At 36.0% G+C, this 27,060-nt stretch overlaps 1 protein-coding gene across 21 annotated transcripts in view; it reads right to left on the bottom strand.

The window, feature by feature from the left end:
• ZNF644 (zinc finger protein 644) overlaps positions 1-21,800 on the bottom strand; it is a 158,554-nt gene extending 136,754 nt beyond the window's left edge. For 5 of the 21 annotated variants that reach the window (XR_009049790.1, XR_009049789.1, XR_009049786.1 and 2 more), the window contains exon 1: positions 20,801-21,052. Coding sequence is in view for 3 of the 21 variants with exons in the window: in XM_057713402.1 (XP_057569385.1) it covers positions 20,801-20,834 (34 nt within the window). In the remaining 18 variants the exon portion in view is untranslated. The other 16 variants (XR_009049774.1, XR_009049775.1, XR_009049777.1 and 13 more) reach the window with 9 other exon arrangements.
• Between the last annotated feature and the right edge of the window lie 5,260 nt (positions 21,801-27,060).

Here is a 27,060-nt window from a genome sequence, read left to right as displayed (position 1 = left end):
TGAGAGAACCATAAAAGGAATATAACAGAAATTCTCAGGATAAACTCTGCCCAAATCACTGGATGATTGATAAACTATGTATGCACAGAGGAAAACTGAAAGAGTTGAGGAGGAAAAGCTGACAGAGGCCAGAGAGAAAGCTACACTTGAAAAACAGCTTTACTGTGAGTTTGATGCTTTTTCAACAGGGTACATTCAACTATGTACAGTCTGGGCAGCAAGAAGCTGAAGCCCTACGAGGTTGAACTGTCAGAGGACAGAATCCAAGTCCACCAGAACAGCTGGGAATCAGTAGAATATCTAGAAATATGTAAACCACAAGCAAGCTTCAAAATATGACTATAAACTTGACATGAGAATTCCCAGAGGAACATTAAGACATATTCATAATGTCCAGTTTTCAAGCAAAAACTACATGATATGCAAAGAAAAAGGAAACAGTGATCCATACTCTGGAAAAAAGGGGTATCAATAGGTAAAATTCTGAGTACTCTGAATACAGGAATTAGCATATAAAGAATTCCAAGCAGCTATTTTAAGTATGTTATAAGAATTAAAACACATTCAAAGAGTTGACAGAAACTATAAAAAAAAACTTGATAAATAAAATAACTGAAATAAAAATTCACCAAAAGGAGGTGATTAGAGATGGCAGAAGAAAGAACTCGTGAGCTTGAAGATAGGGCAATAAAACTGTTTAGTCCAAAAAACAGAAAGTAAAATAACTGAAGAAAAATTAAGAATCTCAGAGACCAGTAGGATAGTATCAGGCAGTCCAAAACAGATGAAACCCAACTCAACACAGATGTACAAGATGTAACAGAAAGAGAGAAGAGTAAAAAAGGTAATAACTTTTGCTGAAGAAATAATGGATAAAAACATCTCAAATTTGGTAGAAAACATTAACTCATATATCCAAGAATCTCAACAAACCCAAGCAGGATAAACACAAAGAATCACTTCTACATATGCATCACAGTCAAGCTAATAAAGGCCAAAGAAACAACCTTGAATGCAGCCAGAGAAAAGTGACGGGTTATATATGGGAAATGACAATACAAGTAATGGCTGACTTATCACCTGAAAAAGTGGATGCTGGAACATCTTCTATATCCAGTGATACTATTCTTCAAAAATGAAAAAAAAGTATTTTCAAATCAACAAAAATTAGACTTGTGGCTAGCAGACAAGACCAACAGTTAAAAAAAAAGATGGGGGAAAGGGAGAAGTAATAAAAATAGTTAATCCAAAAGATGGCAAGAAAAGTGAGAAAAAGAATACAACAGTCATAATAAATAGAAAGCACATAATAAGACTATTTAAGTCCCAATAACCAGTAATATTACAAAATCTAAATGAATTTTATGTTTTAATTAAAAGACTGAGAGTGTTAGATGGGACTGAAAGTAAAACAATGATATGGTCTGTGGATGAAATATAAAGGCATAGAAAATTTTAAAATAAATGGTTGGGGGGGGGGTGGACAAACCAAACAACCACTAACAATAAGAAGGCTTCTGTAGCTATGTTATTACCCATAAAGGTAGAGTTCAAAGCAAAAAGCATTACCAAAGATAAAAAGAATCAATAATGATAAAAGGTTCAACATCTCAGAAACATGAAACAATTCTAAATTTCTGTGACCCTAGTAATACGAATTCCCTTATGTAAACCAAAAATGGACAGCAACAAAGAAAGACAAATCCATAATAGCAGTAGAAGATTTTAACAAATCTCTCTAATGGAACCAGCATGCAGAAATTAAGCTGGTGGGGATGCAGAAGTTTTGAACAACATGATTAACAAAACTGACTCAACAGACACTATAAATACTACACCCAAAAAACCCTACAGAATATACATTCTTTTTCAAATACACACAAAATATTTACAAAACCTGCTCGGTAAATATATTAAAAGATATTGCAATCACATCTGCAATCAGGGAAATGGAAAATAAAACCACTATGAGACAGCACTACACACCCTCTAGTATGGCTAAAATTAAAGATTAACAATATAAAGTGTTGCAGAAGATGAAGTGCAAAAGGAACTCTGTGGATGATTATAAATTGCTACAAACATGTTAGGAAACAAATGTTGAATATCTTCTGAACACTCTAAAACCAAGCTATTAAACTCCTAGGTATTTACTAAACATAGGCATGTGCACGTGTGTACTAGGAGACATGTACAAGTAAATGCATAGCATTCCATCAAAAATAGAATGAATAAACTGTGAAATATTCATATCCTGTACAGCAATGAAAATGAATGAACTACAGTTATATGCAACAACAGAACTAAATCTCATAAACAAAGCTGGAAAAGCCAGGACCCATTTACATAAATTTCATTAACAGAAAAAATTTCAAAAATGTGTTTTTTAATGGTTAAAATATAAAGCAAAAAAGTTAGTTCCAGAAAACATAGGATGGTAATCCCCTCATAGAGAAGGAGAGGTTTGACTGGGAAGAAGCAGAGTGGAGGATCTGGCAATGTTTTAATTTTTCACAGGGGGAGATTAAGCAGGTATGTACTTCTGAATGCTAAAGTTGGACATTTTTTCCATGCACTATTCTGAGCATATTTTTCCACAGTAAAAATGTTTTCAAAACTAAAAATACAGACATTTAAGGCTCTGAATTTTCCCCTAAGTAAGACACTAGCATTATCCTACAGTACTGTTTTTATTTTAATCAAAGCTATACAAATACATATTTCAAAAATCAAATAAAGCATGTTATGAAAAAAGCTCTAGTGAAGTCCCCCCCATTTCTAAACAATAGTTATATCTTGATTTTTCATTTTGTATCTGATTATTTCCTATGTAAGAAAATGACTTATCCTCTTATGTCCCTCTGTAACCTCCCCAACTTATACCATAGCCCTACAGGAAGATGGCTGATTTTTTGACAAAAGTACAAAAGCAATTCAATGGAGAAAAAAGTCTTTTCAACAAATGGTGCTGGAGCAACTGGATATATGTGGAAAGAAAAAACAAAACAAAATACTGACTTAAATCTGACCCTTTACAGCAATGTTAATTCAAAGTGGATTATACGTTTACATGTAAAATGCAATATTATTAATCTTGCAGAAGATACAAAAAAATCATCAGGATCTAAAAATAGAAAAGCATTCGTAGAAATAACAAATGCATTAAGAAAAAATCTGAGACACCGGACATCATCAAAATGATAATTTTTTACTCTGTGAGAGATCCTGTGAAGAGGATTGAAAACCAAGTGACAGATTTGAAGAAAATGTGTGCAAAATACACACCTGCCAGAAGACTCACGTCTCAAATACAAAAGAACTTTGAAAACTCAAAAGTAAGACATGAGCAAAAATATCAAAATAAGGACATTCGAAAATCATCCCCATAAAACCAACAAGAACACTGACAAAAACAAAGTCAACATTTTCCAAACTCTAGAAATTAACCAAAGGCTTGCAGCAATCTGCGGATGCCTAAATCTTGATGAGAGCAGCAAACTTTGTGGCATTTGTTTTGCCCTATTCCCATCCTCCCACCCTAGTGCCACAGTAGACTTGAAAGCCAAGAGTCCACAGGCCTGATGAAAATCAGCAGCCTGGCAGTTACCTGAGGGAGACAGAAGAGGGTGAGAACTCCTTCACTACTCCATTCTCAAAGGACTGTCATTATTTGACAGGTCTGGTGGTTTCCTGGAAGACCCCAATCCCAAAGCTATCTTAAATTTGACATGAGGGCACTCAGTGCAAAAAAAGCCTTTTCCCCAAGGGCATTTGTCAAAAACAACTGGAAGAAACTGTATCATGTTACAGCTGACTCACGAAGTAGATAACAGATGAGACCAACAATAGACTGACCAAAAAGCTTAAAAGGAAAATTGGGGCTTAGAAAAGCTCCAATATATTCCTGAGAATACAGATGGTCAAATGTGTGCCCAGAGCTATGCACATGCCCTAGGCTGTTCACATGCTATGGAAAGGCCTGAGGAAGGCCCCGAGTGCTCACTTCTGGCTAACTTGGAAGCTCTGCACAAACAGGAAACAAAGGGTAAGGCAAAGTTACAAATTTCCTGGCTGAGTGCCCCATCTCTCTCTCTCTCTCTCTCTCACACACATACACACACACACACACACACACACACACACAGAGCGTGCATGCACGCACACGTGAGAACCTCTCAACAAATACTGGGAGACTTACTGGTCCCAGGCATGTAAGGAAATCACTGTCCAATTACTGGCTGACCACTAAGCTAACTGAGTAGAGACACTTCAGTGGCCACACATGGCAAAGAATACATATTTTATAGAATGAGTTCCAAAAGAGCACTAAACAAACTAACAATAACAAACAGTAAACAACAAATAACAGTAACAACAAATGCTGGGGAGGGGAGAATATCTAACCATCTGATCTGCCACATTATTTAAAATGTATTTTTCAACAAAAAAATGACAAGACAGTAAAAAAAAGTATGGCTCACACACATGAAAAAGAAAGGGCAGTCAGAAGAAACTTTGAAGAAACTCAGTCATTGGACTTAGTGGACAAAGTTAAAAAATCAGCTATTTTAAACATGTTTTAAGAACTAAAGGAAATCCGTGTCAAAAGAACTAAAGGAAAGTATGACATGGATGTCTCACAAGCAAAAAATATCAATAAGGAGATAGAAATCATGAAAAAAGAACAAAACAGAAATTCTGAAGCTGAAAAGTACAAGAATGAAAATGAAAAATTCACTACAAGGTTTCAGCAGCAGATGTGAGCAGACAGGAGAAAGAATCAGTGAATCTGAAGATATAACAATTGAGATTATCCATTCTGAGGAGAAGGAAAAAAAAAATACCAATACAGAATGGGAATCCCAAAAGAGAGGGGAAAGATGGGCAGAAATATCTGAATAAATAATGACTAAAATTACTCCACATTTGATGAAAAACATTAAACACCCCAAAAGCTCAAGGAATCACAAACAGGACAAACTCAAAAAGAGACTCACACCTAGATACTTCATAATCAATCTCTCAAAAAACAAAGAGAGAATCCTGAATGAAGCCAAGAGATAAGCAACTTGTCATATAGAGAGCCTCAATAAGATCAACAACTAATTTTGTGTCAGAAACCATAAAAGCCAGAAGACAATGGGAAGACATATTCAAAGTACTCAAAAAATAAGAATGTCAACCAAGAATTCTGTAACTACTTTCCTAAAATGAAAGAGAAATTAAGACATTCAACAGATAAACAAAAAAGGAGAGAACAGGTTGCTAGAAGACCTGCTGTATAAGAAATACTAAAGGTTGTCCTTCAGGCTGAAATCAAAGGATAGTAGTCAGTAACCTGAATACACATGAAGAATTAAAGAGCATGGTAAAGGTAACTTGATAAGCAAATATAAAAGAAAGTGTAATTTATTAATTTGTGATTTTTTTCCCCTATTGGATTTAAAAGACGTAGAAAGACAATTTCCATGATAATAATAGCACAAAGGAAGGCAATAATAGAGGAATAAAGGAACAACAGAAAAAAAACCTTACGACGTATAGAAAACAAATAGCAAAATGGAAGCCATAAATTCTACCGTATCAATAATTACATTAAATGCAAATTAACTGGGCATTCCAATCAAAAAGCAGAGATTTGGCAGAATGGGTAAAAGAACATAATCCAACTATATGCTGCTAATCAAAAATTATGGATAAACTATAAACACATATACCCCTAACAAAAAAGCCTCAAAATATATGAAGCAGAGTTAAAAGGAGAAATAGAAAACAGACGAAAACAAAAATAATTGGAGACTAACATGCCTCATTTTCAATAACAGATAGAACCAGATAGAAGACCAACAAGAAAATAAAAGACTTGAGCACTATAAGCTAACTAGACCTAAGAGATAGCTACAGAATACTCAAGGAGAACAGAACACACTTTATTCTCAAGTGCACATGGAACATTCTCTACTACATACCATATGTTAAGCCATAAAACAAGTCTCAACACATTTAAAAGAAATCAAATCATACAAAGTATGTTCTCCAACCATAATGGAATGAAACTAGACACTAATAACAGGAGAAAATTTGGGAAATTAACAAATATGTGGAAATTAAGCAACAGACTCCTAAATATTCATTAAATCAAGGAAGAAATCACATGAGAAGTTATACAATATGTTGAGATGAAAACAAAAACAACACACTAAAACTGATGGGGTGAAGTGGAAGCAGTGTTTAAAGGGAAATTTATAGCTATATATGTCTACTTTAAAAGAGATATCAAATCAATAACCATCTTAACAAAGCAGAAAAAGGGCAAATTAAACCCAAAGTAACAGAAGGGAAGAAAATAATAAAGATTACAGCAGAAATGAGACAAAAATTTTAAAAAATAAAGAAAAATCAATGAAACCAATTTTGTTGAAAATATCAACAAAACTGACAAACCTTCAGCTGGGGACCCCTCCCACAAAAAAAGACAAATTACAAGTATGCCTTTTTTTGAGTTTCGCAGATAGTGCGTTTTTTAACAAACTGAAGGTTTGTAGTGCTCCTGCATCAAGCAAGGCTATCAGCACCATTTTTCCAATAGCACTTACTCACTTTGTTTCTCTGTGTCACATTTTGGTAATTCTTGCAATATTTCAAACATTTTCATTATTATATTTGTGATGGTGATCAGTGATCAGTCATCTTTGATGTTACTAATGTAATTGTCTGAGGGCACCACAAACCATGCTCGTATAAGATGGAGAACTTAATATTGTGTGTTGACAGCTCCACTGACTAATCGTTCTCCCATCTCTCTCCCTCTCCTCAGGTCTCCCTATTCCCTGAGACACAACAATATTGAAATTAGGCCAATTAATAATCCTACAGTGGCCTCTAAGTGTTCAAGTGAAAGGAAGAGTCAATCGATGTGGCAAGCTTCACTGCTGTCTTATTTTAAGAACTGTCACAGTCACTCCAACCTTCAGCGACCAGTCACCCTGATCAATCAGCAGCCATCAACACTGAGGCAAGACCCTCCACCAGCAAAAATATTACAACTTGCTGAAGGTTCAGATGATGGTTAGCATTTTTTAATAATGGAGTTTTTTTAAGTAAAGTATATACATTGTTTCTAAGACATAATGCTGTTGCACACTTAATGGACTTCAGTATAATGTAAACATAACTTTTATATGCACCGGGAAGCCAAAAAGTTCATGTGACTCACTTTACTGTGGTGGTCTGGAACCAAACCTAAAATATCTCAAAGTATGTATGCCTGTATTACAATCATGAATGAAAAAGGTTTTAATACTGACTTTATAATAAGAAATAAAAAGAATTATAAAGGAAGAGTACAAACAATTGAATGGCAACAAATTAAGTAACCTAGATGAAATGGACAAATTCCTAGAAAAACAAAAAACTACCAGAACTGACTCAAGAAGATACAGGAAATCTTAAATAGACCTGTAACAAGAGATGGAGTAAATGAAAAAATTTATGAGTAAATGAAAAAACATCCCACAAGGAAAGCAAGACCAGATGGCTGTTCTGGTGAAATCTACCTTTAAACCAAAGACTTGACACCAATCCTTCTCAAACACAGTAAATAAAACTATAGATAAATATCCCTTATGAATAAAGTCACAAAAATTCTTGCTATATTTTGTATGTGTTTTCAGACGACATACTATCTAGGGACTTCCCTGGTGGCGCAGTGGTTACAAATTCACCTGCCAATACAGGGGAAATGGGTTCGAGCCCTGGGCCAGGAAGATCCCACATGCCGTGGAGCAACTAAGCCCGTGCACCACAACTACTGAGCCTGCTCTCTAAAGCTGGCAGAGCTACAACTACTGAAGCCTGCGTGCCTAGAGCCTGTGCTCCACAACATAAGCCCACGCAATGAGAATCCCACGCACCACAATGAAGAGTAGCTCCCGCTGTCTGCAACTAAAGAAAGCCCATGTGCAGCAACGAAGACCCAACGCAGCCATAAACAAACAAATAATAAAGGAAATAAATACATTTTTTTAAAAAGACATACCATCTAGATCCCTTTGTCCTCCTGATGAACTGATTATTCTTCAGACCTGATGCACAGCCACCTTCCTTGCATCTCCCTGCACAATCATCATTTTCTACTGTACTAAATCCTATTTCCTGGATCCCTCCTCTTTTTGACTTTGGAATGATTTCCAATCATTCTGATAGAGCCCATGTACTCTAGTAACTTCCTCAAATACAGTGCATTTGAAGTAAATATTCTAACAACCTCATGTGTTTCATATTTTCAGCCTACTCCCACATTTGACAGCTTGGGAAGGTATAGAATTTGTAGTTTGGAAATAACTTTCCTTCAGGATTCTGCGGCATTATCTCATTATTGATTATTTTCCAATGTTACTGATTCCTAATCTCTTTTATATGCTCCAAAACCAAAAGCTTTTAGGATCGTCCCTTTACTTCTGGTGTCTGAAATTCCACCATGATGTATTTTTACATGGTTCTTTTTTTCCCCCCAAGTCATATGATGTGCATATGATGAGTCCTTTACATGTGGAAAACCAAGATTTTTGTTCAATTATTTTTAAATAATTTCCTCCATCCGTCTCCTCCCATTCGATTTTTCACGTTGAACATGCCAAGAGTGATCCTCTCATTTCCTTATTTTCTCCTACTTTACATTTCTTTTGTCCTGCTTTGTGGAAGATTTTCTCAATTTTATCTTCTAATCTTCTATTAGAAATTTAACATCCTAAATTTCTAACTCTTCTATTAAGTATTTCATATTCTGAATGTTTAAGAGCTTGTCTTTGTTTTCTGAGGATTGCTTTTTTATAACATCCTTTCTTATTTCAAAGATGCAATTATCCCCTTACTTCCAAAGATATTGATAACTTTTTAAAGAAGTTTTCCTTTAACACTTAAATAGAAAGGTTTAAAACTTCATAGAAAGTCTCCATTTCCTTCTTCTCTTCCTTATTGTGGTTATCCTAAAATGTTTAATGATCCTTAATTTCATATTTTAAAATGAAACACCTAAAAGTTGTCGATGAAAAGATTATCACACTAAGTGAAGTAAGTCTGACAGAGAAAGACAAATACCATAGGGTATCACTTACATGTGGAATCTAAAATATGATACAAATGAACTTATTTACAAAATAGGAACAGTCCCATAAACATAAAAAACAAACTTATGGGTTGCTGGGGAAGAGGGAGGAGAGGGACAGATTGGGAGTTTGGGATTGGCAGAGGCAGGCTGCTGTGTACGGAATGGATAAACAATGGGGTCCTACTATGTAGCATGGGGAACTATATCCAATAGCTTATGATAAACCATAATGGAAACGAATCTTTTACAGAAGTTGCCTTGAAGTTTTGTGTTAATGGGTAGGGGTCAGTGTGAGAAGATCAGTCTGATGATTTCCCTAGTGGATCCCCATCTCTTACTATCTGTTGGTCTTTCTTCCTCATCATCTGTTTGCTATATAGCAGGATGACTCTTCCAATCGCACATCTGGGGGTAGAATCCTGATACCTAGTATTCTCAGAACTAGGAGGAAAAAAGAGACTATGGATGATTCCCAGCTCAACATGTAAATTTCTACTCAATTCTCTGTTTTTGAGTATGACAGACACCCTTAACCTGAGCTTGCCTACTGTTCAAGATCAGAGACTTTCCCTTTGAGTATCAGAGAAGAAACTTGGGTAAAGGTAAAAAAACCCCTTCTTGGCCCCACGAGTGTTGTTAACTTGTTATTAACTCAGACAATTCTTTCAAGATACCACTGTAGCCACTAATTCCTGAAGCACCCCAGGGTTCAACAGCACAATTCTAGACCATTCTAGGCCTTACGCACTGAAAGTAGAAAGCTGAGTTTTCTTAGGGCTACAAAGTTGTTGCTTTCCAGCTTCCAAAGCTTTACTTCTGTGATCAACTTCCCAGTTTTCTTTGTCCTTGACACCCTATGCTTAAAAAAAAATTATTATAATTCTAATAGGGGTTTGATACCAAAGTAAATGGTTATTTAATCCACCATGTTTAAAAAGATATTCCTCTCATTAGTTTTGATGCGTCATGTCTTCACTGTTGTTCCTTTTTAAACAGTATGAAATTTTGGTTCAAGTTCCAGTAGGATACAGAGTTTTAATTGTCCAAGTAGTTACAATTATTTTGACTTTAACATCTAGTTTCTCTATACTGTAGTCAAAAAATATCGACCTGTACAATTTCTCTTATTTAAAATTCCAAATTCTCTTTGAAGCCCAAGACATTAAAAATTTTTTTTAATTCACATAAATAGGAAAAAATGTGTATTTCTTTATTGGGAACAAAGTTTGACATACACCTATTAAAAAAGCATATTGCTATTCAAATCTTTATAGCCTTAATTTTTGTTTATTTAATCTATTAAATTCTGAGAGGTAAATTAAATTCTCCTTAAGACTGATGTTACTAATTTCTCTAAAGAAACTCTACTTCATATGTTTCAGTGCTCTGAGTTTATCACACAAAAGCTCAAGCCTAATACTGTTTAGTAGTCCTAATTTTTTATTAATTAAAAAATTTCTCTTTTTCTCATTCAAAGGTTTTGGCCTAGAAAAGTTTTCACCATAGCTTGATATGAATGAATCTTGCAAATGTTGGTATTATTTTTGCAATTCCTTTATTTCAAACATTGCTTTTTTTTACTTAGATAAAACTCCTATAAAACCACACAGCAAGAATTTCTAATTCAATTTGTAAAGGGGAGGAGAGTGGGAAAGAAATCAATTCCAATTAAATTAAGAAAAAGCTGTTAGAAGGGAATTGGGTAACCAAACTTGACAGGAAAGTTGGTGAATAAGGCTTGGAAAATGAGATAAACCAGGAGATGATTAGGCAAGCAATATCACACCAAAGGACATCTCCTTAGGATGCCATTTCTATCACTGTTAATAGCAATGCCACCATTAAGACATTCACTGCCACAGCATAAGACTTCTGATTCCACCACAGCCCCTGAGAGTTATCTCTATCTCCTCCTCTACCTCTTTCCCGTATGAGCTGCTTCAGTAGGATCAGTGAAGACAAAAATGTTACATTTTAAACATCAAAAACTACTACTGCCCAGAGGGAACTATATTTTAGGGATCCTCCCATAAAATCAGTGTGTTTCTCAATTGTTCCCAAATTTTAAAACAATGTCTATTTTTCAAAAATTTAAACACTGGTAGCCCAGATTATTAATTTTTATTATCTTCTGTTTTCACACCAACTCCCATACCAATCAGAACGTCTCTTAAGCCATGGCTTAAATGTACTATTATAACTCAAAACTCAACAATACAATTACAAGCTCTTCTTACTATTCATCTCAAGTATTTTTTTAGCTGAAAGCACTAGCAATTCAGAGAACACCACTATAGCATAACTTTCTTGAGTTTTACTTAGTTTTCAAATACAAGTTTTTAAAAGTTCCTAAGTTTTTTTTTAGGATAAGGCAGTATTAATAATTTATTTGCAAACTGTGTCTCCAAGTAAGTTTATTTTCAATACCAGAAGATAAACAAATGGTTCCATTCTTATTTTAACTTTGCACACATTTTTTACCTGTTTTATCTTATTCTTAACATACCCTCCCCACCGTTCACCAAGATGATAACCTCTAACTGGCCTTCCTCACTTTCAATTTCTTCTCTAATCATGTTATATCTGGTTGCTGATCTTTCTCATTTTCCTTCATGCATTTCTGTTCAATGGCCTTTAGTAGAACTCCTTATTTCTGATTCAAACTTTTAGATTTCTCCAGCTCAGGCCACAATCTTATAAGCATTATTTTTCATTACATTCATTTAAAATAGATGCTACTTCAAATAAGGAAAATACTTGCATTCCACAATTCCCACCTCTGTGCTTTTTAACACACCTTCCCCCTTGCTGATATTCCCTTCCCTCTCCACCAATCTATATATACCACTACTTCAAAATCTAGATTAAAAAGTATATTTCCCAAGAAGCTTTTCCAGTCTTACTATATACACTGTTCATATTATTTTGTATCAGTCCAGTAATACAAATATTTCATTATTAAGCACTCTTTAAGTTGTATCGTGGATAATGACCTCACTGGAACAGGAACCACATCATTTGCTCTATGTATTTGTATTCTTACACTAGTGTGGTACTAAATGAATTTTGTATAATAACCCAGTTAAAACAAGTGAAGATTGGGAGAAATACAACCACAGAAACAGGTTTTTCTGAATACAAAAAAAATAAATCTCCCAAAACCAAACTGAAATATAACATTCATTTTTTCAAAACAACACAAAAACACAGAACATGTCCTTAACTATTTTTTTCTACACACGGAGTTCAGGTCTTAAAGTTATAATAACATGCTAACTGCTTTGTTTGCAGTATTCCAACTTTAGCCCAAAAAAGCTATTTTATATAGTCTTAATATTTTATAGATAATAAACATATTTTTTCAATGTCTAACCTAATCAATTTTGCTTTGGCCTTCTATGCTTCATAAATACAAAAACCTACATAATGAAAGTTCACAGATGAGGTTTTATTTCTTCAAGACAACAATTAAAATTCTTGGAGCAAGAGGATATTAATCAAACTTGGTACAAATTCCAAAAAACAAAACTTCATATAAATACTTTCATTCATAAGCTCAAAAACATTCAGGATTCAAACATAAAGTATTTTCATGTCCACTTCTGCACAATTTACAAAACACATCTATTCCTCAAAACTTGGCATACTAGAATGTGAAGATACATATTTTTATTGTTACGCACTTTTTACAACTTTATTATAAGTAATACATATTTCAGAAAAAAATCTTTCTCCCCAAAGCACAAATTGTTACACTACAATAAGGCTTCCAGTGCTCAATATTTATGAAAAACAATGCTGTGACCATTAATCCCATTTGGAAAAAAATGACTGAAGCACTACAAGTAAAAATCATGATCAATAATTCCATTGCAAGTCCATTTACAAACCGTCCTTCATGGATTTTAACCTTTCAAATTTTTGTGCAACTGTCCTTAAGGTAGCTTGCTCATTCTTTACACATAAATGGCAAAATCTTTCCAGTTGAGAGTGGATACTTACCTGTAAACAAAAGTGCACCAATTTATTCCTACCCTTACAATCACAATCAGAAATACTCAAATACCTTATTAAGTAACCTGAAATGCCTGAAAGCTAACTTACGTAATGCCTACAAGCTACTAATAAAGAGGTTCCAAAAAGCAGCTATATAAGGAGGCAATCCAAGACCTCTTCTACCTACTTCTTGGCTATATGCCTAGAGAATACTGTAATGAAAACAGGCCAGGCAACTGCGTTATCTATGGAAGCAATTCAAATCTCTGTATTCTAAATTTTCTGGTCATAAAACTAACCTCTACACGGTTACTATTAATGAAAACTAAGAAACATTTCTCTGATGTCAGTATATATCACACTGGAAAAAAACAGAAGGGCCACAGTACCAACTACCTACCTGATTTACCACCAAATTCATCCAACAATGCCAATGATAGAAAAGAAAAAGATTCAGGCATCAACTTCTCACTACCCTTGGAAAGGACAAATATGCCCTAAGCAAATTCAAAAATAACCCAAATACATTTATGATGGAGGTCAGAATAGTGGTTACTTCTTTGAGGGAATATTAACAGGAAGGGGCACAAGGCACTTTTCTCAGTGCAGAAAATGTTATGTATCTTGATCTGAGTCAGAGTTACCTGGGTGCATTTATTTGTGGAATTTCGCTGAGTTCTACTCATAAGATTTGTGCACTTCAATATATGTAAATTATATATAAATAAAACATTTAAAAACAAGTCACCAATAAAAGTAAAATCTAAAAAGCTTTTCTCAATTTTCATCCTTTTTCATCATTCTCCACCATATTTCTCATATTTCTAATCAAAGAACACCAATACTCCCTAACTACAACTCTTTCCCTTTATAAGATCTACAAGGCTTTGTTAGTATTCTGCCAGCATTTCTCTTATTCTGCCTTATATTAATTCACTTAAATATTAATTCAATATTCATCAAGTGCTCATGTGCAAGACATAGATTAGGCACCCTTCAACATCTATCCAACTCACAGACACACACACACACATCTGTAGAAACCAAATTCCCTAAGCTGGATTCAAGCCACTCTATTATCTGATTTCTAATAATGTCTCCTATTTTAATTCCCATCACTTCTTTATGGGAATGTTCTTCCCTACCATACTCTTTTCTCAACTACCCTTTAAGACTCAGTTCAATTTCTACTTTATCCTTTCTCCATACTTGTGTAGAACTTACTATCTATATCTGCACTGTCCAATACGTGACTAATAAGCACTTGAAGTCTGGCTAGTCTGAATTGAGATGTGCTTTAAGTATGTAACACACACTGGATTCTGAAGACCTTGTGTGAAAAAAAAGAATGTAAAGTATCTCAATCATGTGTACATGCTGAAATGATAATATTTTGGATATATCAGGTTAAATAAAATAAATTAATAATATGTACTTATTTCTTATTTATTTTTTAATGTGGCTATAAAAAAACTTAAATCACACTGTGGCTCAACATATTTCTACTCGGCAGTGCTGACTTATACAATATATTTATAAATGTCCCACAAATTATCTTTTAATGTATGACATCCACCCAATAAGAGTGTAAGAAATTCAATATTAAGCTTTTCTCTTTTTATATATTAAAGATTATTACATTAAGAATTATTAATAGTAACTAAACAGTTGATTTAAGTGCCAATTTAATTTTAATATCAATTTTAAAGATTTTTAACAAAGAAGCATGACATTTCAAAGTGTAAAAATATTTTAAAAGTTCTGTTTTCATATGGCTATAAACTGAAAATGTCAGCTATAGTTTACATATATCCATTTTGAGTTAAATGTCTCACTAGAAAGGATAGTATTATTAAATTCATAGAATTTCTAATCCCAGAGAGTATTAGTTCTAATTAAGCTAGATTATTTTTCATCTTAGTCACTCAGTAAAGATATAAGCAGCTTCCATTTTGACCAGTATCACTGTACCAATGTCCAGCAGCCAAGACAAAGAACCTTTATATGGTGGTATGAATAAACAATGTGGGCAATAAGACACCACTTGAAATAAGGGTAGGCAGAAAAATGCTTTTATAATGTTAAGTTTCATAAGTAGGAGACAAAACTTAACAACTGTATAATAAGGTAAAAGGGTAGATATACAGAAAGAAAGGATAGGAAGGCAGAATAGAAAAGTCTCATCTGTAGAATCAAGACATGCCTAGGTTCAAACTTGGCTGCTCTACTATTTACTATCTACGTGACCCAAGTCTGAGTTTGTTTCCCTGCATATGAAATGGGTACGTGTGTACATATATACCTCACAGCATTATTATAAGGAATACATAGTAGATGTTTAATTAATGTCAGTCTCATCTCCCTTTCTTTTAATACTAATTATTATATAATGGTGACAAGATTATGGGTGACTTCCCTCCACTTCATTTTCCAAACCATTGAAAATATTTTTTAAACAAATGTTAAACTTCTAATATTTCATACTCACACCCCTCCTCATGTAAACTTTTAATAGCTGTCTTTTACAATTTTTTTTTAAGTTTAAAAATCTGTGTTTGCCGTGGGAGAGGCAGGTGGTAGAAGAAAAACTTACAGTGAAAAATAAGTTTAAGACTATACCAGCACAGATATATATAAAACAAAGAAGTGTGGAGAGGAAAACAGCAAAAGGAAGTGTCGTTTGAGGAAATTCCCCTGACTCAGACTAAGTAATAAAAAGATAACATACTCCTCAAACTAGCTTCTGTTGAAACCACTTCTCACTCACACCTGGGGTTCATATGTACTTTATATACAAATACATATAGACACTCACCCTCTTCTCTCTACTAATGGTCACCACCATCCCCATGGTCAAAAATTTAAAGGGGAGTAAAGAAACTGAGGATGTTGTAACAAAGCAAACCAACACATTGGTCAGGAAATAACTTCACTAAAATGCACCCATTCCCAAATGCATGAGCAGCAGCAGCAGCAGCAGCAGCAGCAGCAGACAGTCATAAAAGACAATGTGTGCCTGAAATATTGACCCTGGTTATGGCTTCAGCTGCTAGAACTGGAGATGCCACAATCCAATGCCTGTCTCTTACTTCCTTTGTAGATGTGGGCCTCAAAATGGAACATTAGAGAAAGTATACAACTTCAGATCATTTACAGGTGAAAATTTCAAGTTACTGTAGAAAACACAATTAAAAAATGATGACAGTAACTATTATTATTCTAACAGCTAACATTTACTCAGCATTCACTGCATATCAGAAAGCTAAGGACCGTACTATGTGAATTATGCAATGTAAAGCTAAACCTCTATGAAGATTTATTATTGTTAAATCTACTTGCCTAGTACTCACAAAGCTAGATCTTAACCCCATCAGTTTTACTTCAAGGCTTACACTTTTAAAACCTTATCCTCCCATCCAGCACAAACTACTCACAATAATTAGGCATCACCCCCCTCCTCAATAATTGGTGTTTTGAAAGTACTAGTTACCTTTAACATCTTCCTCAAGAAACTGATGAAAAGCTATTATGCTTGCAAGTAAAAGGATAAATACTCTGGAAGAAAGGATAAAATATTAGATAAATAATTGATATAATACAGGTAAATATGCTTTATAAACTGTACTTTAATCCCAACACTTTATTAGGTGCTTTTCAGTTTTAAATTATCCTTTTGACTCACAACATATTTAGTTTCCTGACTTTGTACAAAGTCTTTTAAAAGCTGTATTTTCCAATTGAAACAGAGAACAAACAGGGTGGCTGCCAGAGTGGGGAGGGGCATGGACAAAATAGGTGATGGGAATTAAGAGGTACAAACTTCCAGTTTTAAAATAAGTCATGGGGAGGTAATACAATAAAGAGCATAAGAAATATGGTCAATAATATAACTTTGTATGGGGTATGATGGTTACTAGACTTATCATGGTGATCCTTTCTGTATGTACTTAAATGCTGATCACTTTGTTGTACACCTGAAACTAAAATAATATTGTACATCAACTATATTTCAATTACAAAAACAAAATTAATAAAGCTGTATTTTCAACTTCAATGAATGATATACATACTAAAAAGCATAATAGTAAAACCTTGTGTTTATCACTCTAACCAACTTCACTGCTATCACAATTTAGACTAACAGAATCAAATTTCAAGGAACAAATCACTCATCTATAGTTTTCACAAAGTTACTTACAAAATCACAGTTCCAAGAATCCCAAATGAAATGGGAAGGCTACAGCTTACAGACAGAACAGGCAGGGCAAAGATTAGTAGAGGGAGAGTACAAGGGAAATTTCTTAGAACCAATGATCTTAATACAGTCTCACTTTCCCTCATCCATGAGAAGTATGCATTGCTGCTGCCCTAGCATTTTTCTCCTCCTCTTCCTCTTGAAATCCTTGACTTTTCTCCTCCTAGAAATTTATCTCACAGGACTGCTAACATCTCTCAGTAGTCAAAGGATTTTTTATCTTGAATTTAAAGGAAAAAAACATACTAACTCCTCCTAATCACATAACAGCTCCCAGTAAATTCAAAGAGAATAGTAACTTCACGGTTCAGCTTCAGCAGATCCAAGAAAAAATTAAACAGTACAGCAACTGAGGCCCTAGAGAGGAGAATACACCTTTTTCATGGAGACTCCATCTCTCTAAAGAAAGACCACGAGTTGAATTTGGTGTTCTACTTTCTAGGTCTCAAGTGTTCGGTGTTTTGTTCTGTTTTTTGTTTTGTTTTGTTTTGTTTTGCTGAAGAGGGGGAAGAAGAGAAATACTTTAACCAACCAGCAGGGTGAGCCAGTGCTAGAATCAGTTTGATTATTCTCAGTTCTTTCAAAATTCAATGATGTAAATGGTTTGCACTATTAAAAGCAGCTATTCCCTCCTAATAAAGCTGAAATAAAAGACACTACTTGTGGAACTGCTTCAGTCAGTACTACATAATTTTGTTCAATATTTACAGATTCTCCATCTACAAAGCAGACATTCTCTATACCAGATGACTTAATAACAAATACATGTAAAAAAAATTAAAGCTTATTTCAATATCTATTCAAAACTTCACAGTACCCATCCTTTACTCTCATGTTTTATTTTACAGGCTATCAATTAAAAAATTTTTTAAACATTAAAGAACTGCTAAAAGTAGTGTTCTATAAAATTAGGGCTGTATAATTCAACATTCCAATTTCTGCATTCAGTGCAAACTATAGTGCCTTAACATATGCCTGAAAAAGCAGTCATGAGAAAAACATTCCCACAAGAATAAGATCCCTTACTTTACTTTGGAATCACATTCTGAGAAGAGTCTAAATAAGTAACCCTAAACAGTAGCAATGTATTTGGGGTAAGAGAAAGATGAACCTGATCTTTTCTAACAACCAATTTCTTTAAATTTTTTAAATTGCAGGTAACCCCACCACTTCAAGTAATTGTCCTTGAGTCTTTCTTTTCCCCTCCTGTGACCCAATACAGTCTCAATTCAGCTACAACAAAATTCTCCCTCTTTTATACCTTGAATGACAAATTAAACCTGCAAAAAGTTTAAGGTCTGCAGGTAATACACTCACTTCCTAATGATTGATACAAATATTCTGGGAGTATTTCTAATTATCACAAGACCAAAGTATAATTAAATCCACTCACACAGTATTGAAAATTTTAAAATATATCGACTTTCCCAGAAAAAAATCAATAATTTAAGTGCACCTCAAATGACCCATAAAAGCTTTAAAACCTAAAGACAATTTACCTGTTTTTGTTAAACATGATATCCAAAGAAGTTAACTGTGGGATCCCATCATAAATAATTTTACTGCTTGTTGAATTTCCCAACACATCTTACAGATTTACTACTCAGCAGTAGTACCAGTTAGTCTTAACAAGTTGTTTTTTAACAGGAGGCAAAGTGGCATGTCCATTTTTCCAACTAAAACACTATTGCAAAATGAAAGGCACTAGCATCACTGTTTCCTTCAACTATCTCACTTCTTATGTAGTAACTGGTAGCAATGGCAATTACCTCAAACTTTCCAAGAAGTTTATCAAGCTACCTGTTTTGTTTTGTTTTTCAAATTTCTGAGTCAAGATTCTTTTGAAAACCTCAAAATTCAAAAGCAACATTGCTTTGAAATTATCTGAAATGTATTTTGTAACTGAATTTGTTTCACTTTGGAAGTTACTTTATAAACTAAGTCACCATATCAAGTTAAATAAAAGTTTCAAATTATTGTCACAGAATTTCTGATTAACATAATAGTACCTAAATAACAAGTACTCTCAAACATACTCCCTTGTTTTGTTTTATAATCATTATTAGTTGCAAATGGTCACCTCCTTATCCTAGAAATGTGACCAATGAAAAGACCAATGGGGTATAAGTTGAGAGAATTTTCTAGCACGCCATTAACTTAATCATCCCTGGCCCTCAATATATTGAAAAAGAGAGGGTAACACTAGTTGTTCTCTAAGATTCCTTCTACACTAAAACTATATAATTCAATAATAGTTTTGCTGATATTAATATACCTCCTCTTCATTAATACAAGATTGTTCTCTATTAGGAGACAAGCTAAAAGGGGGGGAACATAAATCTGGAAAAAAAAAAAAAACAAGGAAAATCAAAGTTTTAAGTAATGTTGAAAAGTTCAAATTTCAATTTGAACAAGATCGAAAGTTAGTTATATAAATGTGCTTAAATATTCCTTCAATCAAGTAATTTAATTTATTAATGTGACCTGGCCAAAACAAAACATTGTTTCCAAATTCTGTACTTGAAATATTACAAATATAGAAAGTATGATGTAAACGTAAGTGCAGTATAACTTTAAATTATGTTAGAAGTTCTACAACTTACACCACCATGATTTTAACATACATTTCACTGTATTAATACTAGGCAAGCCTTCATGTTTCACCTATTAAAAAGTCTAGACTTTGTAACTTCTTTATAAAAACTAATTTTTTCTTACAAAACCTATCGATGTAATATTGCTGCCATCAAGTTCTCTGGATACTTACACATATGACTGAAGGCAAACTGCAGGTTTCCTTTCTTTGAGAAATCTGAGTTGTCTATTTTTTGAAATGCTCTTTTTCTTGTGGGACCAAAACTATGTAACTAAACTACTGCAGAGAGGCAGTATACTATTAAGGCAAATCTAATCTATCATCCAGATGCAACAAGCCTGGCATTAGTTAGGACTGGCCAGAATAGATGATGGTGTTTTGGTTATTTCTGTTGAAATTATTAACTTGTATATAAAACAGGACCATCATTCAGGCTCTCAATTGTGTTTCTCTCCTCGTTGAGTACTTCTTAATGACCACACAAAATATGAAGTCTAAACACAGAAGTTTCACAACAACTAAATTTATGTCAATATTACTTAAACAGTTCAAGAAAAGTTTTCCACTAATGTTGCTAAACCATGGATGCATCCCAACACGAGAGTCGTCTGTGGAAGTCTCGTAACAAGAAACCGTTAGTTCCACCACCTAAGTTTCCAATCACTGAGAAGGGTCTGGGACAACTCATCTTCAGGTTCACGGGAGAAGTGGAGCACACCTGCTTTCCTCTGGCAGAGATTAAGCTCCCAGGGACACAAAGGCCAGGGAATCAGACCTGGAGAAGCAAAAAGCTTTAGCTGGACACCCACCAAGCCCCTGGCAACCCAAACACTGAGCGATTTACCTCTTGCTGTTACTTCCCAGGCACCTAGCAGCATAAAATCTTGCAGAACAGGGGGGAGGGGTGGGCTATGCGGTCCTGGTCCCACGTTAGGGGAGGGGTGTGTACAGTTAACGCCAGAGCCTACGCTTCTGGCCGAGTCGGAGCAGCCCCGAAGAGGGGGGTTGGTGACTGCTCTCGCACCGCCCCGTTACTCAGTGCATTGCAATGGCGACCGCCAGGCTCCCCAAGCCGCCCGATCTCGGCCCCTTCCCCCTACTGCTCACTGGCTGCTCGGCTTCATGTGACTAAACAAAACCCCCAAGTCTAGTACCCAGCTCAGCCCCTTTGTGTCCGCTACCGGATCCTCCGACGCCGCCGTGGAAAAGTCTCCCCCTCCCCACCTCCGCCGAGTCCCGCCCCGCGGCGGCGGCCGCCGCTCACCTCAGGCTCCGCCGCCCCCCGCGGCCGCCGCGGCCGCCGCCTCCCCGAACCCGGGGCCCGGGCTCCTTGTGTAGCACCAACTCCGCCTCCTCGGCCGCCGCCGCCATCTTAGCCTGTGCGGCAAAATGCGTCCTTTTGGATGGCTGGGACCCAGCCTAGGGCGTACCTCCCCGGGCCCGAGCGCCGAAGGCCGGGTCCCCCAAGTTCTTCCGCCACCCTCAGTCCCGCCGTCGCCACAGCCCAGAGGCCCGAAACCCACACGGGTCCCGGCGAATCCGACCAAATAACCCCTGAAACTCACAGTTTGGTGCCGTGTGCGTCAAACCGGGGCGACGTTGGGAGCGCGCGGCGTCCCCGCGTCACACGCCGCTCTGTACGCTACTCGGCTCCAACGGCCCCCCTCCGCTCCCCGCATTTCGCCTCCGGCCCCGGTTCCCACGGCGCAGGCGCGCTGCTTTCCCGCCTCTTACCGGGCTGCGGGTCGCGGGGGCGGCCAGCGAGGAGCTCTCGGTCGGCTTCGCGCTAGTGGAGCGTCTGGGCCAATTACACCAACGGGGGCAGCAGGAACAGTGCACCACTGTTCTCGGGTGCCAGAAACCCAATAAGGTCACCTCCCCCAGAGCTGACCTAATCACTCTCAAGGAGGTTCCCGCCCCAAAGTAGGCACGCTCCAAATATGGTGGTGCCCAAACTCTGCAAGACCCAAACACTTAGGCAAGCCTAGGCCCTTTAAGGTGGAACAGACCCATATTTGATTTCCACAATCACGAGAGTCCCACAATTCTCTTTCTTTTCCTACTGTTGAGGAAAACAGCTAAGAAACTCAAGATTGCCGGTCACAACTGCAGAGTAATGGCAGAAAAAGGTTTCTGGATCTTAAAAGGACCAATTGCTGGGAGATGCATGACGGACACGCAGAGCATCAAATGTAGCATCTCAGTTAACGGAAAAGCCTATCCTAAAAAGTGCCCTGGGTTTGGCCCAATTTGATTCTCTGAGTATACTTTCTCCCTGTGTTACTGAATGTGCTGTGGGTCTCCAAATTAAAGTTAGAAGCATCCGATATACCGGTTGCCCTTCAAAGAATTAGTATGTCCAGAGAGAGTTCTAGAAAACTTTTTAAACAAGCATCCACCCCAGACTCTGAGAACAGAGTTTCATAGACCACACTTTGAGAAACATTGATTAGGAGCTATTCTCTTTGCTTTTAAACTGAGCGAACAAAAAGTTGCTGACATGTTTGACATGAATCAAAAGTTCCTGAGGAATCTACTAGTCCTGCCTTAATAAGTTCTTTGGCTGTTCTGAATCTCTGGGTTCTCATTTAAAAACAAAAAAAAAGTTTTCGTTAGTTTACCAGCTATCCTATAACTCTGCTTTTCCAACCCCTCAAGATGTTATTGGCATTCAGAGGAATACACTGTATTGCAGGTATTCAACAAGGATGAGAAACACTCCCTTTCCTATAGGATGGTGACATCATTATCATTATCAGCAAACAGATTCCAAACGACAGGTATTTATACTTGCTGAATTAGTTAATAAGAATAGCTAACGCTTTTGAGTGCTTACTATTTACCAAGTAGTGTTCTAACTCATTCAGTTTCATTAAAACCTAATGAGGCAAAGAGAGTTTAGGTAATTTTCTCAGCGTCACACAGCTCTTAGGACTTTTTCAGAATACAATTTTTTCTTCTTCAGTTACACAAATGGGTAAGCAATAAAATGTGTATAAATTTTGAGCCAATTCGGGATAAGGAGGTTGCCTTTTCGGTTATTTCATCTGTAGAACCCATTAAAATTGGACATCCTCAGTTTACTATTGGACTTACAATAAATAAAATTATAAGGTACTGTGGAAATTCTTATAACATATCAGTACAAAAACAGTTACCAACAGCAACAAAACTCTGTTGTGAATGTACAGCACTAACTGACTGATGTGCATCAGATGACACCACAACTAAATAGAGCCGCTTAGAACTCAGCCATGATCAGGAACTTGTCTCAGATCAGAAACTGTTTGTTTATACTAGAGTTAGGCAACCAAACTGTAATACTATAGAAATAGTGTTAGTAGTATATAAGTAATAGTAATAATTATAATAGTAAAAGAAGTAATGGTTGGTGAAATTCTTTATAAACAAAATAGATGTCAAAAAACTTTCTATGAGTGGGAGAAACCTTAAAAGGGGCAGAAATCTTGAATAAGGTAATACAAAAAAAAAAAAAAAAATTCAGGCAACTAGAAAAATCCAAGGACAAATTTTGTGGCTCAAAACCAAAATATTTAAAGACATTAAAAGGAAATTGCAACCTAAATGCCCATCAACAGATGAATAGATAAAGAAGATGTGGCACATATATACAATGGAATATTACTCAGCCATAAAAAGGAATGAAATTGAGTTACTTGTAGTGAGGTGGGTGGACCTAGAGTCTGTCATATAGAGCGAAGTAAGCCAGAAAGAGAAAAACAAATACTGTACGCTAACTCATATATATGGAATCTAAAAAAAATGGTACTGAAGAACCCAGTAACAGGCAAGAATAAAGATGCAAATGTAGAGAATGGACTTGAGGACCCGGCGGGGGGTGGGGGTGGGGTGGGGGGGAGGCGCAAAGGGGAAGCTGGGATGAAGTGAGAAAGAAGCATTGACATATATACACTACCAAATTTAAAATAGATAGCTAGTGGGAAGCTGCTGCATAACACAGGGAGATCAACTTGATGATGGGTGATAACTTAGAGGGCTGGGATAGGGAAGGTGGGAAGGAGTCGCGGGAGGGAGGGGATATGGGGATACATGTATAAATACAGCTGATTCACTTTGTTGCACAGCAAAAACTGGCACAACAGAGTAAAGCAATTATATTCCAATAAAGAGCTTAAAAAAAAAAAAGGAAATTGCAGTTGAGAATGAAAATCAAGATGTGGAAAACCGTTTGACCCTGGGAGAAAATTCACAAAGCACATCTACTCACTGTAATAAAAGAATGTTCCGATGAATACACCTGGTGAAAAATCTTTGAAAACAAAAAAGGAAGAAAGGACAAGCAAGACTGGCTATTTTTAAAGTGTTAAAACCTGACAATATTAGCACAATATATGAATCTATTAGTTATTCCAGTGAATGGGATTACCCAATAAAAGATACAAAGTAAGCTGTGGTCTCAAATGACCTAATCAAAAAGAAAATGCAGTTTCATGTTGAATAAAAACAGTTAATTCTCCACATTCCAATACTTCTGAATTTCAGGCAAAAAGAAAAAAATGAAACATTTATTAATCTACTATCCTAGTTACAGGAGAAATTAACACAGCACTGTTAATCAACTATACTTCAATTAACATAAAAATCTACTATCCTGGTAATAAAGTTAAGTCAAAGTTTGGATTTATCTTAGGCCCCACCCTAAGGGGACCCACCTCTGAGTACCAAATTGTAAGGCAGTCTCATTTGAGGAATTGCAAATATTATGATGTATGTTAATTGGGTGGAGATAGGAGGATGTTTGGCATAGAGAGAGGTGAAGGGAGTAAACAGAGATCAAACCTTATATTTATTTTTGTCTCACACTAACCCCAGCACAGAAACTTTTACATGGAAAGTATGCAATAAATAATTTTGTTCAATTCAACCAACATTCACCAATTGCCTATACCATGCAAGTCACTATACTAGGCACTGTCAGCCAAAAAAAAAAAAAACAGAAAAAGGAATAAGTTCCTTGCACAAATTTAATAAATGGTAGTTAAGTGAATGAGGAACTTCTATAGTCCAATAAAAGAACTAGACAAAAGGCTATAATCACCTCTCAGTTTACCAGGGAATGGGGGAAATGAGGAAATAGATAACAAAGATTTCAAAATCATTAAAACAAAACTTCATAAAACATGATACAGAATAGGTTTAGTATACACATATTTAGTAAAAATTATATCTAATATTTAGAAATACGTTTACTATTCTAACTCAGCATATCAGAGGTAGATCGTGAGAGTATGTGGGCTTGTTCACAGAACATATGTAGAGAAAGAAAACAGTGGGCTAGGGGAACTTAGATAAAAAAATATTTAAGAAGTGAGTAGAGCAGGCCAAGAAGATAAATGAAGGGACAGAGGGATATGAGGAGTTTTAGGCAAGAGTGTAGTATCACAGAAGCCAAGGAAGTATTGGTAACAGCTTACTACTATGACAAATCACTTCAAATATCAATGGCTTCACACAGTAAAGTTTCATTTCTTATTCACACTCCACTGCAGTTAGTGGGAAGGAGAGGGGAAGCCTCAAAGCAGTTATTCAAGTATCTAGGGTCCTTCTGTCATCTGGCTTTGCCATCCCCTAAGGTCTTAGGGCCTTCTACTGGATCCCCTAGAAAGAGAGAGAGCACACATGGAGAATCGTGAGTGCAGTAAGTTGAAGTGGCCAAGCCCAGGAGTGGCACACATCCCTTCTCACTTTCCAGTAATCAGCATCTAGTCATGTGGCCCCACTTAACTGCAGGCAGAGGCTGGGAAATGTAGGTGGGTGGTAGGCCCTGGAGGAAAAGGAAATGGGACTCGTGAGCACAAAGCAGAGTCTCTGCACACCATGAGTAAATGCAGCAGAGAGGTTATGCAAGTAAGTTGAGTCCACTGGGTGTATAAAATCATTGGTGGCCTTGGTAAGAGCAAGGTCAGTGGAGTGCCTCAGCCTGCTGCAGTGAGTTCAGGAAAAAATGGAAAGGAAAGAAGGGGAAATAGCAATAGTCTGATTAACTGGAAATCTGACAAGATCAAGTGACTAGACTTACAAGGCTGAGAGACTAATCTCACACTATAGGTAGATGCCACTGCTTTAGGATTCTTGGCAACTAACTAGCCAGCCTTCTCCTGGTAAGAAGAAGGCCCTCTCTAGCCCTTCATCAAACTTTCACACACATTAAACTTGAGAAATGCCTTTATTGTTTATTTTTTCTAGAGTGAAAGATTCCAGATGTTTCAGAATATTTGGTTGAGATCCTTCCAAGGAAAGAGGGCATTCATAATTTCAGCCATCCCTTGTGTTTTCTAAAGAAAATGAACACAAAATAGTAAGCCAAAGAATTGCATTATATGTATTGATTTCCTTTATAATCAATAATTGGGAGATGTAATTGTACAAATGTACAATTTAACTACATGGCAATAATTAGAAATTAGACTTTGATATTTCTAGTTTAATTGTAAATGAAATTAAATGTCTTTAAAATGAACATCAAAGTCTCTATCATGTATCATTTTCTGAAATTTTCTAAATATGTTGTAGGAAGGAAAAGGATGGTGGTTACAACCTTTAAAAAATAGATTTAGGAAACATTTAGTTCAAAATAGAAATACAGGTCTAAAAATTTAACATGATAATGTCATCTTTATTTTTCTTATCTGTTTCTCTTTTTATTCCAAGACATTAAAATCTCTCTTACAAATTCTTAATCAGATTTGTTCCTTAGTGCCGTACTTCACCCTCAACATAAAATGGCTGTGGTCTCCAGGCATACCTGAAAGATGCACTGAAATGTATATCCATCCTCTCTTCTGATACTCATGTGGTACCTTCAATGTTCCAAACATTATACTGGGCCCTGTGGAAGATGTGAAGGTAAACAGGACACCCTCAGCTCTCAAATATCTTATGGTCAAATATATCAAAAACCACATGCTCAAAGTGCTATTTGTATTTTAAAGTTGACAAAGAAAGAGGTCAGTTTATTGTTCAACTAGTACCTCGTGTGGTGATAATGCTGTGAAGTCATTTCCTCTAGAGTTTAGCTCTTAGCTTTGCAGGTTGAGAATCAGTTAGACTAGAACTGATCAA

This window comes from Hippopotamus amphibius, chromosome 1 (genome assembly GCF_030028045.1).
Source record: "Hippopotamus amphibius kiboko isolate mHipAmp2 chromosome 1, mHipAmp2.hap2, whole genome shotgun sequence".
Taxonomy (NCBI): domain Eukaryota; kingdom Metazoa; phylum Chordata; class Mammalia; order Artiodactyla; family Hippopotamidae; genus Hippopotamus; species Hippopotamus amphibius.
The sequence above is the reverse complement of the archived record's forward strand: the minus strand, read 5'-3'. Positions and strand labels throughout refer to the sequence as shown.